General features: G+C 43.8%; 1 protein-coding gene and 1 long non-coding RNA gene across 9 annotated transcripts in view; one reads left to right on the top strand and one right to left on the bottom strand.

The window, feature by feature from the left end:
• Positions 1 to 14,709, top strand: part of LOC111775378 (uncharacterized) — a 149,201-nt gene that overhangs the window by 18,257 nt on the left and 116,235 nt on the right. Inside the window, exon 1 of one of the 8 annotated variants that reach the window (XR_011422232.1) lies at positions 2,191 to 2,541. The exons of the other annotated variants lie outside the window; for them this stretch is intronic. This is a non-coding gene — a long non-coding RNA (uncharacterized lncRNA). Of the gene's footprint in view, positions 1 to 2,190; positions 2,542 to 14,709 lie in introns of those variants that run through there. 8 annotated transcript variants of the gene reach the window in all.
• CCN2 (cellular communication network factor 2) lies at positions 576 to 3,945 on the bottom strand. Its single transcript, XM_023651101.2, has 5 exons — positions 3,473 to 3,945; positions 3,149 to 3,371; positions 2,645 to 2,896; positions 2,302 to 2,513; positions 576 to 1,929 (listed from the first exon to the last, which is right to left on the bottom strand). The coding sequence occupies exons 1-5, from the start codon at positions 3,914 to 3,916 to the stop codon at positions 1,633 to 1,635; spliced, it is 1,428 nt and encodes a 475-aa protein (XP_023506869.2). The 5' UTR covers positions 3,917 to 3,945; the 3' UTR covers positions 576 to 1,632.

Genomic DNA, 14,709 nt, shown 5'->3' on the forward strand with positions numbered 1-14,709 from the left:
CCACTTGTGCCCCCTCTTTTCTACTTATGCTGTCATCTATTTGTGATTGGTTATCTGGCAACCGAAAACAGAATTATACAAAATAAGACATTAAACAGCTCCATTTTAATTCAGATTTAAGGTTCAGAAATAGATCTACGGTAGAGTACACAAATTAAAGAAATAAATATTTTCTATATGCAAGGCACATAGACTAGTTTGTGATATAGAGGGTTAGAAATTAAATGCCTGCAAGAAAGGCACTGAATGTAAACAGGACCAAGTGTAATACAATAGGGGCTGGTGGAGACAAGAAATCTAGAAAGAATTGAATTTAAATGTTTATAAAGTACTGTGATGATAAAAAAAAAATGCCTGCGTGCCCAATATAGTGTGTATGCCTGCAAGTTTGTGCTACTTGATTCAGTGTGAAATGTTTATGTAAAAATTCCATTGAAGTGATTAACCAATTAATTAGGATGTGATGAAAGATATTTACAAAATTATTGGAGATTTATTTTAAGGCAAACAAAAGCTTCCCATTTATACTCAAGAATACTCAGAAATGTTTAGAGAATAAATGAATAACCAAGCACTTTATAGAAAAAATATATACTTTATTTTCAACTAGAAAGGTGCAAACACGTAACTTTTGGTCACACTCTCAACAAATAAACTGTCCAAAAAACAGTCGTAGTCAAAATAGAAACAAATGCTTCCAGGTGGAAAAACTGATCAGCTATATAGAGCCACTCATTTTTTAATAAAGGCCATTTGTTTACTCAAAGTGAGGCTCCCATATTGCCAGCCTACAAATCAGACTTCCAAGGACACTGCTGCCTCACCTTCAGCCAACACTCTGTTTTGATGGACTGTCCCTCCACCTGAGCAGGATCTCCATTTCATGCTTTGAATTATCAGACAAGCTTTACGTCCTACCTATGGTGTTCAGAACTGAGGCTAACATTTGAAATATCAAAGCATTAAAAACATAAACATAGGCACAAACAACTTTAAATTAACTTAGGTAACTGTACAAATATATATATATACACACAATATTTACAATATCAATAAAAAAAATCTGGCTTGTTACAGGCAAATTAGCTTGCCACAAGCTGTCCAGTCTAATAGACAGGATTCTGATTCCCGAACGCTGTCATTCGAATCAGAATGTCAGAGCTGAATCTGCTGTCCTGCCTCGGGGCTTGACTCAGCCCCGTGATGGCTGGAGAACACACATCCTAGCTGTCGCTGGAGCTACAGGCAGTCAGTGAGCGTGCTAAAATTTTCTTTCTTAATGACACTCCAAATAGCAGGCACATTCCAACTTTAAGATGACAAGCCTTTCTACTGGTGCCCTCCCACCGCTCCTCAAGCCACACCTTAGTGTACATTCTGGTGCTATGCACTACTGTAGTCCCACGGTCAAGTCTCACTTTCTTCAAACCAGTGTCTGGGGTTGATAGACTATTTGTTTGAATGTCACATAGCACAGTATTTTGAGTTTGGTGGGAATTTTTCTTTTCCCCCAGTTAGAAAAACAGAATTAAATAACTTGTGCTACTGAAGTCATCATGTTTACACAAAAATGAGATGTGAATCAGTTCAAGTTACAGCCTAATGAGTTCATGTCTCTCACTGTCTCTGGCTTTATGCCATGTCTCCATACATCTTCCTGTAGTACAGTGACTCAAAGATGTCATTGTCTCCGGGACAGTTGTAATGGCAGGCACAGGTCTTGATGAACATCATGCTCTTCTTCATGACCTCACCGTCAGGACACTTGAACTCCACGGGAAGGGTGGTGGTTCTGTGGGGGGTACAGCACCGGCCGTCGGTGCACACTCCGCAGAACTTGGCCCTGTATGTCTTCACGCTGCTGCAGCCAGAAAGCTCGAACTTGACAGGCTTGGAGATTTTGGGGGTACGGATGCACTTTTTGCCCTTCTAAGGAAGCAGAGGGAGAAGAGAAAAATCAATGACTGCGAGGGGAGTGGCTTTCTTCAACCTCTGTGTATTTGGGTTTTTCTGACTTCTGTTTATATTCCGAGGAGAGGAAGTTTGAGTTTTATTTGCTAGTTTTCTAAAAATAGACACTGACTCTCTTGGGATGTCTTGAATTAACTAACGACTGCAGAGGATTTTGTAGTGGAATGCTGGTGGTTCCTATTACATAACATCTCATTCCAGCAAAACAGCTCAATGGTTAGACAATTTTGGAGATAATAGGTCTATAATAACAAGGGTGGTAAGAAACCTAAATTTGGTCCTCTCCACTATCATGCCATGAAAGTTAGTTACTAGGAGCAGAACACGTACCTTAATGTTCTCCTCCAGGTCAGCTTCGCAAGGCCTGACCATGCAGAGGCGGCTCTGCTTCTCCAGCCTGCAGAAGGCGTTGTCATTGGTAACGCGGGTGGAGATGCCCATCCCACAGGTCTTGGAACAGGCACTCCACTCTGTGGTCTGGACCAGGCAGTTGGCCCGAATCATAGTTGGATCTGGGCCAAACGTGTCTTCCAGTCGGTAGGCTGTGAGAGCAGAGGACACAAACACAAGGTAAGACGCCAGGATGAGATATTTCCCCCTTCGCTTGGCAGAGTTGGGACTCAGCCCCCGGGGGGAAGAATCACACGTTGACTTAGCGGACGACTCAACTCACCGGCGAGGGCGGGGCCAACCACGGTGTGGTCCTTGGGCTCGTCGCACACCCACTCCTCGCAGCATTTCCCGGGCAGCTTGACCCTCCGCGGGAAGGGGCAGTCAGGGCTGGGCAGGCGAACGTCCATGCTGCACAGGGGCACGCAGCCCACCGCCCCGTCCAGGCAAGTGCACTGGTATTTGCAGCTGCTCTGGAAGGACTCTCCGCTCCGGTACACCGTCCCTCCGAAGACGCAGGGGGCACCATCTTTGGCTGAAGGAGAGAAGGGAAAAAGGGAGGATGCAGGGGTCAGGCATCCAGCAGGGAGCGTGTCAGGGATGCGAGTTGGGAGCAGGGCTCCAGGGGGCGGGCTGGAAACAGCCAGAAGAAGGGACTCAATTCGGCTGACTTTCTGGCGCAAAGGTGGGCGTGAGTGGGGATGTGGCCGGTCCCCAAGCGCCCTGGGCCCTCCGGCCGGCGCGGGGCGCGGGGCGCGGGGCGGGGGGCGGGGGCTGCGGGTCTTACCGGTGCACACGCCGATCTTGCGGTTCGCGGGGGAGCCGAAGTCGCAGAAGAGGCCCTTGTGCGGGTCGCAGGGGTCGCGCTCGCTGCACAGCTCGCCCAGCTGCTTGGCGCACACGCGGCAGCAGCCGCAGCCGTCCAGCACGAGGCTGACACCGGCTGGGCAGCGCGGCGCCGGGGCGCCGGGGCACTGGCACCGCGCGCTGCAGTCCTGGCCGGCGGCGGGCTGCGGGAGGGAGACGGGGCGGTCAGCGGGCGCCGGCTCTCCCTCCCTCCCTCCCTCCCCTCCGGCCCGGCCTCCCCGCGCCGCCGCGATCCGCCTCTTACCCGGCTGCACAGGGCGAAGAGGAGCGCGAAGGCGAGGCGCACGGGGCCCGGGCCGGCGGCGGACATGGTCGGGGCGCAGAGGTGGGCGCAGCGGCGAGGGCGCGGGGGCCGGGCGGGCGGCGCGGGATCCGGATCCGGATCGGGCTCAGGCTCGGGTCGGCCGGGGGCCTGGCCGGCGGGCTGTGGTCGCGGAGTGTCTGCCGGGCGGCTGCCGTCGGGGGAGCGGGCGGGCCGGGTTGGGCGGCAGGCTGCTGCTCTCTGCGGGAAGAGTGGCGGTGTGCGGCTGGGGCGGGCGGCCCCGGCTTTTATACGCTCCGGGCGGCCCCGGCTCGCCAATGAGCTGAATGGAGTCCTACACAAACAGGGACATTCCTCGCATTCCTCCCCACCTTCCTGCCTCATCAACTCACACCGGATTGATCCTGACCCCTTGACACTCAGCATTCCTCCCGTCTGAAAAAGCTGGCACACTCCAGCTCACCAAAAAAAAAAAAAAAAAAAAAAAAAAAAAAAAAAGAGGCTCAGTATTTCCAGCACCAAATAGGATTTCTTTTTCCCCTTGCCTCTTCGCACCGCTCCTGATTTATATCATTTAAGAACACATCAGCCGTTATTTTTTTCCTACACTCACTTCTGTTTCTAATAGCTGGGCCTGTACTACCCGGTGACATAAATCCTTTTAAGGGGGTGGGTAGCTGACAGCAGGGATTCCTAAAACAATCGAAAGGGCTTCCTTTTTATTATTTCTGTAATGATTTTACAGAAAATGGGTCAGTTGGTTTTAACCAGCTGAAATCCCCAAGAAGCCTACTTGCAAGCTCCTGGATCCGTCCTGGAGACGGGAGGAATCTGATCTTTTGTCACTTGAGATAACGGTTTGGATGCCCATTGCCAGACAAGAGAGAGAACAAAGCCAGGGGTCTGAGGATGCACGCAGTTTCTGGGGGAGATTTCCAGCCCTCTTGCTTTGTTTTTTCTTAGTCTATCTGGCAGTTTTATTGCTGGGGATAGAGAGAGGGAAAGGGGATGAGTGGGCATCAGTATTTCCAGAAAAATGGGTCTATCGTTATGTCAGAGCAAATGGCTACATGGTGGGTAGGTGGAGGCTCTGGGGTTTGGGGTGAGAAAGTGGACAGGAAGAGAGGGGACCAGACAGGAGGGGCCAGCAAGTTTGCTCTTTACTTGGGGCATTTTAAACACAGCTGTGGGTCTTTGAGAAATTAGAGATTTTTCTTATACTAAAACCTATAATCTTCAAACATGGATTGGACTTGGTTTGTCCTGCAGTAAAAAATCTGATTATGTAACAAGAATGGTGTACTCAGTTGTATCTGGTTATAAACTAAGTGTCAATGAAGATTATACTTTATGACTCTCTACACTTCTATGAATCACGATTGTGGTTTCTTCTGACCCAAGGAGCATGCAGCCTAATGGAGTGACATCAGGTCAAGGCAAGAACAGGTTTTATTCCCTCTGCTTGTGTGCAGATGTCAAATATGGCCCATAATGTCTAAGCACATCTCCATTTCTTATTATTGCTAGTTAGCTTCACTGAAGGCTCATTAATTGTGCTTTCCTTCAGAATGTATAGTAGAAGTGCTTTTTCGTCAATATCTCCAGTTACCATTTTATGGAAGGAAAGTGGTTCCAGGCCATCCCTTGTCTTCCTATTGTAATGCCACATCATTTGACATTGATGTTACCAATGAGTAGATTCATTTCGGTTGTTGATGCCTCAGTGTACAGGTTTCAGATAAACATATCTATTTCTGGTGCAAAGACAGGCTTTAGAAACAACACTATCGATTTATAATTTGAAAACAGCCTGTTTAAGCTGGCCACGTTTCTAAAAGTTTCAATTCATTCTACTGAAAAATAGCCAAGGAAAAAATAACCACTCCAACTTCAGCATAGACCACATCATCTGTGCACAATTACCTCGTTAAGCAGTCCACATGTCGTACAGTGCAGTTGCATGTCAACAGTGTGAATGGCCAGCAAAGGGGGCCTCTGAAGCTCAGGAAGAATTTTCATCATTGTTATTTAATGTTCTTTCCAAGCATTCCTCAAAGAGAAGAGGCCTAAAAGTTCCTATTTAAAGAAGGGACATTCCAAGTTGTGTTAATAGCCACATGCGTATTAAAGGCAACTTGGCCCCCAACTTCTTCTTCCCTTGTGGATGATTTTAAAAGTCCAAAATATGTGGGAAGCCACAGTGAAATCTTTCAAGACCTAAACCCCCAATTACATGTACCACTAATGGTTGGAAAGGTGTGGTAAATGGGGAAAGGTAGGGATATGAAGCTGCAGCCTAGCCTAAGATGGGATGTGGGCTTGGTGGTGAGCTCTCGTGGCTTGCAGGGTGAGGTAGATGGGAGCACGGTGGGGAATTTTTGAATCCTCTGGAGAGTTTGAGAGCCACCGTCAACAGCTTCAGGTGAGGCAGACTGGAGACTCTCATTCATGGAGGGGATAAATTGCTGGACTCAGTTACCGTTGGGTGACCGGGGCTGTATTCTTAGAACTGCCATTCACAAATCTTAGAGAAGTCACAAGTAGGAGCCGTATTCCCAAGTTTCCATTTATAAAATGATGATAATAATGAGATGTTTTATTTCACTGGGTTTAATGATGGTTAATTATATCAAAATTCTCAGGGAATTAGTAATTTATTTTTTTTCAGTCTTTCTTGATTTTCTCTTTCTCCACAAACAAAACAAGGATATTACTATTCTGCTGGGTTGTTAAAAATATCAGATGTATTATAAAAAGAATTTGGTTTTACTGTAAAATTCACATGGTCTTTTTGAGACCTCGAAGTCTCAAAAAGTCCCTAGTTAGCTCCAAATGGATGGTTTTAGTACTGGCTAAGAAAAAATAAGCATACTGAAATATACAGAACATGGAATCTCAGAATAGAAAAATATGTTGTGCATTATAATGTTAGGTTGAGGCTTTAGGATCAAAAAAAAATTTTTTTTTTAAGATTAGCCCTGAGCTAACATCTGCTGCCAATCTTCCTCTTTTTGCTGAGGAAGACTGGCCTTAAGCTAACATCTGTGCCCATCCTCCTCTACTCCATATGTGGGACTCCTGCCACAGCATGGCTTGCCAAATGGTGCCATGTCTGCATCTGGGATCCGAACCAGCGAACCCCACGCCGCCAAAGTGGAACGTGTGAACTTACCCTCTGCACCACCAGGCCGGCCCTCAAAAATCTTTTGAAGGGTTTATAATAAAAGATTAATAGTAAGAGAGTAACAGAGAGAGAGAGGAGACACCCAAGACATTCACAGACTCAAAAGTATGTTTATATTGTGATACGGACCATCAAGTGCCAGGAAATTCAAAGGGAAAGGCTGACGCTCTGTCCTTAACTCATGCCATGGGATCTGAATTCTTGCACTATTATAAATGACTCAGCAAATGTTTGTGTGCGCCTGGGCGGTAAAGTGGAAATAGTGGCTTCTTATAACTTTGTCCAACTATGACTTATCCCAACCCTTTTGATTGACAGCAGGTCAGAATTGGGAGAGAAAAATTCTTTGAATTTGTGTGCAAATGGTTAAGATGCACTAATTTTGTCTTGTAAGCAACTGTTTATCTAGCAAATGCTTTTTGGAGAGCATTTTTTTCCCCAGTGAAATGAGGAATTCACTGAGCTGGCCACTGAGTCCTATTTACAGAGCTATATAAGGTATGTGTGTCTACCCGGGCATCATTTGTACAGGACGTTTGGTTAAGTCTTGTAAGATGTTCAGCTGTGGATGTACTACATTCCTTCTCTTATGTTTTTTGTTGTTTTTTCCCCTTAAAAAAAGGTTACTTGATCAGGTATCAGACATAGAGAAAGCCTGGCAGGACTACAGGAAAGTGGCCAGACTTGGAGTGTTTGTGTACTTAAAGAAGGAATCTTGCACATTTTCAACTTTCAGTCATAGACATTTTCTTATAAGAGCCAGTAGGAGTCTGTGCCAGCCCTCAAAGCGGAAATCAAAGCTCCCAGGGAAACATACCGGAGGAATGTGACCCAGAGCCAAGACCCATACGCAATGCATACACTGAGCTGTCCGGGTTATAGGAAGTCTGGCCGTATAAGGACATCTGGACACTGAGAGATGTGTCGTGATGCTGGGTTGGGAGTGGGCTTCCGATGTTTCTAGCATGCCTCAAATTCAGTCATGTAAATGGATTTCACCAAAAAAAAGGATGTGCCAGGAGGCTTTTGCAAAATAGTAATAAATATTATCCTAAAATCTTCAGGGATGCTGGCTTGGCTTACGTTGCCTTATATTTGCTTAAAATGAAGGTTAAAGAGAGGGCGTACAGGCTGGGAGTTCAGAGGTAGGAAAGAAGCCCGGATGTTTACTATCTAAATTACATTCATTTTCTCCTGCTTTTTCCTGCTTATAATTAGTTCTCTGACTTTCCTAGGATATTTTCCGATGCAAAGGTGTTTGTCACAAGGTAGTCAGGGCTGTTCCATGTGGTCTGTGTCTTATGTTTGCCTCATTTGCTTGCTTGTAGATGGAGTTGAGGGTTAGAGAAGAGAGAAAGGAAAGGAATTTAAAAATATGGTGTTTATTACTTGTCGCACTATTTTATTAGTTTAATCAGAATCCTGTGTTGCCTCTCTGCCGCTGGCATTAATCTGAGATGGTGCTGGAGGACGTGTGTGCTGCTACCGATGGAGTGTCTCTAACACTTCCCCTGACGGATGGGTGACTCAAGTTTATTACAGTTTAGCAACCAGGAGTATTTACAACTGTTTGTTTTTTCAACCTAAATGGGAAGAGTCCCCTTGGGGACACTCAACAGTGATAAGTGAGTGGGAATGCAAAGGGGGGGTGGGTAACCATTCTTTCCAATGAGTGATTTGGAGAAACCAGATCCATAGGTCTAAGAGGAAGAGAGAATTTGAGACTAGAGAACTTATTTCCAAGAATGAGAGTAAGTGAAAGGAGAGATCATTTCGAAAAGACTAGTGTAAAATATATGTGACTACGTCCCTAGAGATTCTGCTGGGGGGAGTGGAGGTGGGCAAACCAAGCTGGCCCCCTCATTCATCCTTGGAAATGTGCTCCTACCTCCTGCCAAGAAACCTGAGGCCCCTCTCACAACATCAGGCCTCCCTGGAATACTTTTTGAGAATCACTTGGTAGAACGCGGAGGACTGACTAGGAGCCTGGAGGTGTGAGTTCCATGCCCGCCATTTACCTGCGGTGTGAGGTCAGGGCAGCCCTAATCCTCTCTGAGCCCCACATTTCCCACTTGCTCAGAGTTATTTTTCAGCCCAAGGAGACAATATTTATGAAAGTACTTTTACGTGATGTATTAGGATTTTAAATTGATCTATCTCTTCTGTTCTTCACTGGCTCTTCCTTGCCCTTGAGACTAAGTCCACCTGAGCTTTGAGTTTAAAAGCCCATCACAGTCTGACTTTATAACACCATTCATCTTCGTGGGGATTTTAGGGGGTTTAAACTCTGTGAGAGCTTAGAGAAAATCAAATCCTACTTCTCCCCTTTAAGTCAGATGCCCAGAATTGATAGAGACGTTGAAAAAATGAAACTTTTTGGAGACGTTGAAAAAATGAAACTTTTTGATTTGTCTTATGCCTCTTATATCCCTTACATGTCACCTGTATGAGAAAAATATGATAAGACATTTCGCTTTTAGTTTTCAGGATACATAAAAGGGAATTCTATATCCTGCTTACTTTAATCACATGATAGCATCTGTTTCCTTCATTTCCATTTTATAGTTTTCATTCCATTTTTTTGGGTGGGAGGAAGAGATTTCAAAGAGTTCTCCTTTCCTCAATGAAAAGTTTGTAAACTGCCACTAATCCCTAGGTAAGAATATGGTGTGTAAATATTAAAAAAAAAACTAAAAATGTATTAATTGCCTCTGTCCATGATATTTTCTTTAAATTATTTATCTCTCAGAAACCAAGATGGCGCCCTTTTCCTTAACATAATGACACAGACATTTTACACTCCACATATATTTGGGTTGACGTTTTTCTTTCATTTCATTTTATAATGTGAACTGTGCTACATAGTTAAGTTTTCAAATTAAATGGAAGTTTTAATTTTCAAGTTACACAGAAATCTTCAAATTAAATGGAAACTGATAGCTAGTGCAATCTAGTATGCTGACAACAAAGTTGTTTCTGAAACATTTTTCTAAGCGTGAATTTTTAAATAACTGCCTATGGGAATCACATATTCAAATCTGAACACATGGATAAGGCTTTTTGAGAGGGTGTCTTCCCTTCTAGATTGGGGCTTGCACCATATGTGAAGAAGAAAAGCACACTCTAGGTAAACTCTTGACATCATCAGATCTGAAGTAAAAGTGAACTAATGCATTGTTTAATTTGACATTAGGATGCACAATGCCAATTTTGTCTGATCAATTTAACAAGAATGCTTCTTAGAGCTCTGCCTGGATGCCTGAAATGGATGCCTATATGGTTGTTTCACCAGAAATTTATGTAGAAAGTTTATATACAAATCCCTTTCACATACACCGTCTCATTTCGACTTCATAACAACCTTGGGAGGTATTATTCTCCCCATTTTACAGGTGAGAAAACTGCGGTCCAAGAAGGCTAAGTACCATAACACAAGCTTGGCTAGAGGTGGAGCGGGCATATGTGAATTTGAATTCTGTTCTTCTAAAGGGAACACCCTTCCTCTTCTTCCAAACTCCACTGGCTTCTTTTCTTCATATTCTATCTACAGTGATCTCTGAACACCGTACGTTCTTAAGACAGTTATCTCAGATCGCCTTAAACAAAGCACACACCCTAGAAGGCACATAAAACCCCGTGGGCTAATTGGCACCATCAGTATTATCCTGTGGTCTGAGAGAAGCCTGAAGTAGAAAGATAATGTTTACTGATCTGTATTGGGAGATCCTTGGGCTTAGACAAAGACTTATTTTTTTGACAATTAGGATTTTTGTGATTTTGCTGTGTCAACCTATGTGCTGCTTCTTATCCACTAATAAACTGATGTAGCTAAAAAAGGAAAAATGAATCAAGATGATGAGTATGCTCTGGGAAGCTTAATATCAGGGTGTATACTACTGTGACATCAGCCTCAGCCCACACTGAAAATGTGCAGCCTGTAGCTCAGTGCAATCTTGTTTATGCTGAGGCTCCCACCAACCACACGCATCATAAAAGTCTTCTTGAATAATTGCATCATTCACTGATAAGCTATCCTCATGAATTAATACCATGACCAAGTCTTAGGCAGGCTGTTGGCACTGAAGCAATATCTACTATCAACATAGGTTTTTTCCCTTAATAGACATGTCCCAGCATGCTATTGACATAGTGCTTGTTTTATGATCTTCATCCTCAGTGAAAATGCACTGTCCTTAAACTGAATACAGTTCATCTTTCAGGCTTGTAGCTTTTCCCTTCTGTCCTTTTGCCATGAAATGATTGCATTTGAATCACGACTGATCTCATGTTGTTGATGAAATGAGATCTACGTGGTGACTACCCATGGCAGAGATTGAGAGTGTTGTCTAGGAATGGCAGGTTTATGAGGGAATTTTCTTATTGACCCATGCATGTGTGTGAAAGTTAACAAATATAGGGTAAAATTTCATAGAACGAGACTTGCTAATGTCTGCAAATATTTCACCATTAAGCTGTTTCTCACACATGGATGGTGAAAGCTTACTTTGTTCAAATGAATCTTTGTGGCGTTTTCTTCAGTTCTAATGGCTCTCTGTTGATTCTTCTGACTCATGTGTTTTCCCCTGCCGTTTCCATATATGGCCGATCCTGAGACTCTGGGTGCTTGCCTTCAGCTCCGGTAGGTGAGCGAGCAAACTTCCTGGCCAGCGTCAGGTAGACTTTGAACCAGTTTTACTTTGCAGTGGGGCTGGGCACTGCCACAGCCAAATGTAGCCCCTGTTGGCTTTGACTGCTTTCCAGGCAGGCCCCTCCCTCTCCAGTCAAGCCTTTTCCTGGCCAGCTTCCGAAGGAGCTGCCAGAGGGGGCGGGCCCACGGCGTGGTGGTACCACTTCTGCTTCTCTGATGTTCTCATCTTACTCACTGAAGCCTGGTCTTAAGTTCGAGAGGGCTCAGGAACTCTCATCTTCTACATTTCTCATGCATCACATTCAACTTTCCAAGACGGGAAAATGACCTTATGTTGAGCAGAAATGGCAATCTGAAAGCCATTTTGTCTGCAGTAAGTGCCAAGGACTGAGGGAATTCTTAGACTCTGTGTATGTGAGGGCAGGTGACCCATGGCAGCACCAATGCACCAAAGGCAGTGATGGGCGCATCATCTGGCATCCTTTAGAGGAGCACTGATGATGGTTGTCACTTTGCTAGGGTTCCTTATTGTTCCTGGCAGTGGTGGTGGTAGAGAAATGCTACTGTTTTACTATTGCAGGCAGCCCAATATTCAATCAAACTAGGCCTAGAAAAACAAAGGAAAAAGAAGAGATATCAATAGATCATCTGAAAAAAAAACTTTGGTGTTTACATCTTATTTTTAAGATCTCAAGAATAAAGCCTCACAAAATAAACTTGATTCATATGTAATTAAACAAGGTTTTCAACAATTCTAGTTTGACATTCTAGTATGAAATTTTATTACTTAAAATAGGTTAATGCTATAGTTTAAAGCGTTTCATAAAATTAGCCACCATTTTGGATTTAGCTAGGCCAGATCGAAAAATCAGTTGTTTAATAGAAATAATATGAAATTCATTCGAATACAGAATTTGCTGGCCTTCGTGTTTCTCTGTCTGACTATTTCAGAAGAGGTCTTTTTTTCTTCTTTATTTCATTATTTCACCATTTTATGACATGTGTAACGTCAAGAAAACTCCTTGATTCCGCTGAGCCTCAGTTGGCTCCTCCCAACTTGGAGATTCTAACAGTTCCTACCATATAAGATTGTTGTGACAATTTGTGAGGATTAAATACTCAATATATTGTAAAGCGCCAAGGAAAGCTTGCCACAGAATAAGCGCTCAATAAATGTTCGTTAAAGTAAAATAAAACTTTCCTTTTAGTTCATCACTAAATATTTTCAGATATTAAATTTCTGCCTTAGCACATTTGCCAAATGTTAGCACTTAGCCCAGTAGGTTTCGGGGTCATGCATATGTAGATCACACAGAAAGAAAGGAATGTTGTGACAGTTTCTGTTTACAGCGTTTTTCTAGCAAGACACATACCATTGTTATGTCACTTTGAATGATGTATGAATTGTGATTCTGTCCTTAGAATCCCGTTTTCTGGGTTTTTTTTTTCTTTTTTGCCATCAAATTGCCACAGGGGGGAGTATAAGTTCTTGAAAGAAGCAGAGAATACAGTTAAGGAATTTGATACCAATTATTATTATTATTAAGAATGCCCACATCTAAAACATCACAACAGATTATATTAACACCCATGAGAAAGTAGAAATATTTTATTAATAAATAATAAATTAGGCCACTGTTCAATCTTGGATTTGATAATTTTGTGATAGTTGCAAGAACAATACCTAGAAAATGCCTCTGTGTGACATGGAGAGGTGAGTGTGTGTGTGTGTGTGTGTGTGTGTGTGTTTGTGTGTACACACATGGGCAATATTCGTGCTACAGGAGAGGGACGAAAATTTAAGTTTCTAGTTTTTGCCATTAAAGTCGTGAAATAGAGAGAGGAAGAGAGAAAGAAAGTGAGGAAGAGCTAATATATATAAAATGAAGATGAGAATGGCGTGGGTACAGTAACGTGACACAGCCTCGCAATACGGATGGTAGGGATCCCATTGTGCACATATGGGGAAATTTAACCTTATGAAACTCAAGAGCTAGATAAGACAATTCCAAACCAGAGAGAACTGTACAAGTGGAGAATGAAATTTCCCTTTGAATAATACAATAGCGTTTGATAACTACAAAAACTGTGACCTAATTTTACGATACTAATAGCCAGAAACGTGGTTATTTCTTCTGTCTCTTTGGAGAAAGAGAGACACAACAAAAGTCCTAGGGAAGCGGAATAGAGAAATATAAAGGGTGGGCAGGTTGACTATGGCAGCAATGTGACCCACCCCAGCTGGGAGATAATCATCTTTGCAGACAGTTGGTCAGCCTTCCTTCTATGTCTCTGCTTCTCCCAAAAAGTCCTCCTCCAGGGCCTCCTGATATGCCGCAGCTGAGACCACCTTTCCCCTACTCTTCCTCGCTTGCCCCCCTCTCCAGTTTGGTGAAATGTTCTGAAGAAAGCTGCCCTAAAGATTCTTATTCTGATGGGCTTTCTTTGGGTATCTCCTTACAGCACACTAACTGACTTTCTGACTCGAGGACTTTGTAGCTGGCTCATGCTCTTCCACTGCAACCCAGCTCCTGCCACCATGAGGGGTTACCCCAATATCTGCCAGAAAAACTATCCAAAGTTACTTCTCATTTCTTGCTGCCTCTTCCGTTAAGCCAACTAGGACTCGCCCCAAACCTTGTCATTACCTTGAACTGCTGCATCCTCTCGGGTCCTAAACCATCTGCCCTCTCCTGCTGTATCTCACTCACTTACCTTTTACATCACTTCTTTGACCTCATGGAGACCTGGATCTCTTGCCTCCTTCTTTTTCGTATGACCACATGGCTTTGCATGGCTTTGCTTCCTTCTCTGTCTATCATACCATGTTTTGTGTCAACAGTCTATTGTTAGTGCTTCTGGTATTCAGCCTCCCAACCTTTTTTCAAGCCAACTCCCTACCTTAGTTGTTCCTATGCTGCCTGCCGTACGTTGTGGTCTCCAGTCTCAGCTGGGCCCTCAGTTCTGCTGTGTTGTGCTTTTAGTTGCTCTGGTCAGCTCTTTCCTACCTTCTCCTTGTGTCCCTTCCAGACCTCCCTGCTTCCCTCAAGGTTCCTCCCCTGTCCTCCACCTCTCAGGACAGCCGTCCTTCCTACACAAGACTGTCAGGCATGAACAACTCAGGCCTCCCTCCCCAGGGTTGATGGAGCCTCAGCCTCATATTCACTCTAGAGTAGAGCTATTTAAATTTAAATGAACCAAAATTTAAAATTCCATTCCTCTGAAAGGAATGGGCAAAAGGGGTATCGTGGTACCTATGTATTGTGTTTGGATAGAAAATTAGACTATTGGTGGTGAGCACAATGCAGCCTGTACAGAAACTGATATATAATAATGGGCACCTGAAATTATACAATGTTATAAACCAATATGACCTCAATAAAATAA

This window comes from Equus caballus, chromosome 10 (genome assembly GCF_041296265.1).
Source record: "Equus caballus isolate H_3958 breed thoroughbred chromosome 10, TB-T2T, whole genome shotgun sequence".
Classification (NCBI taxonomy): domain Eukaryota; kingdom Metazoa; phylum Chordata; class Mammalia; order Perissodactyla; family Equidae; genus Equus; species Equus caballus.

Excerpts from the sequence above, each read along its gene's own strand:
- CCN2 (XM_023651101.2), bottom strand. The coding sequence starts at position 3,916 with ATGCTGAGTGTCAAGGGGTCAGGATCAATCCGGTGTGAGTTGATGAGG. Across the intron at positions 3,372-3,472 it reads TCTTCGCCCTGTGCAGCCGG|CCCGCCGCCGGCCAGGACTG; the intron begins GTAAGAGGCGGA and ends TCCCTCCCGCAG. Across the intron at positions 1,930-2,301 it reads ACCTGGAGGAGAACATTAAG|AAGGGCAAAAAGTGCATCCG; the intron begins GTACGTGTTCTG and ends CTGCTTCCTTAG.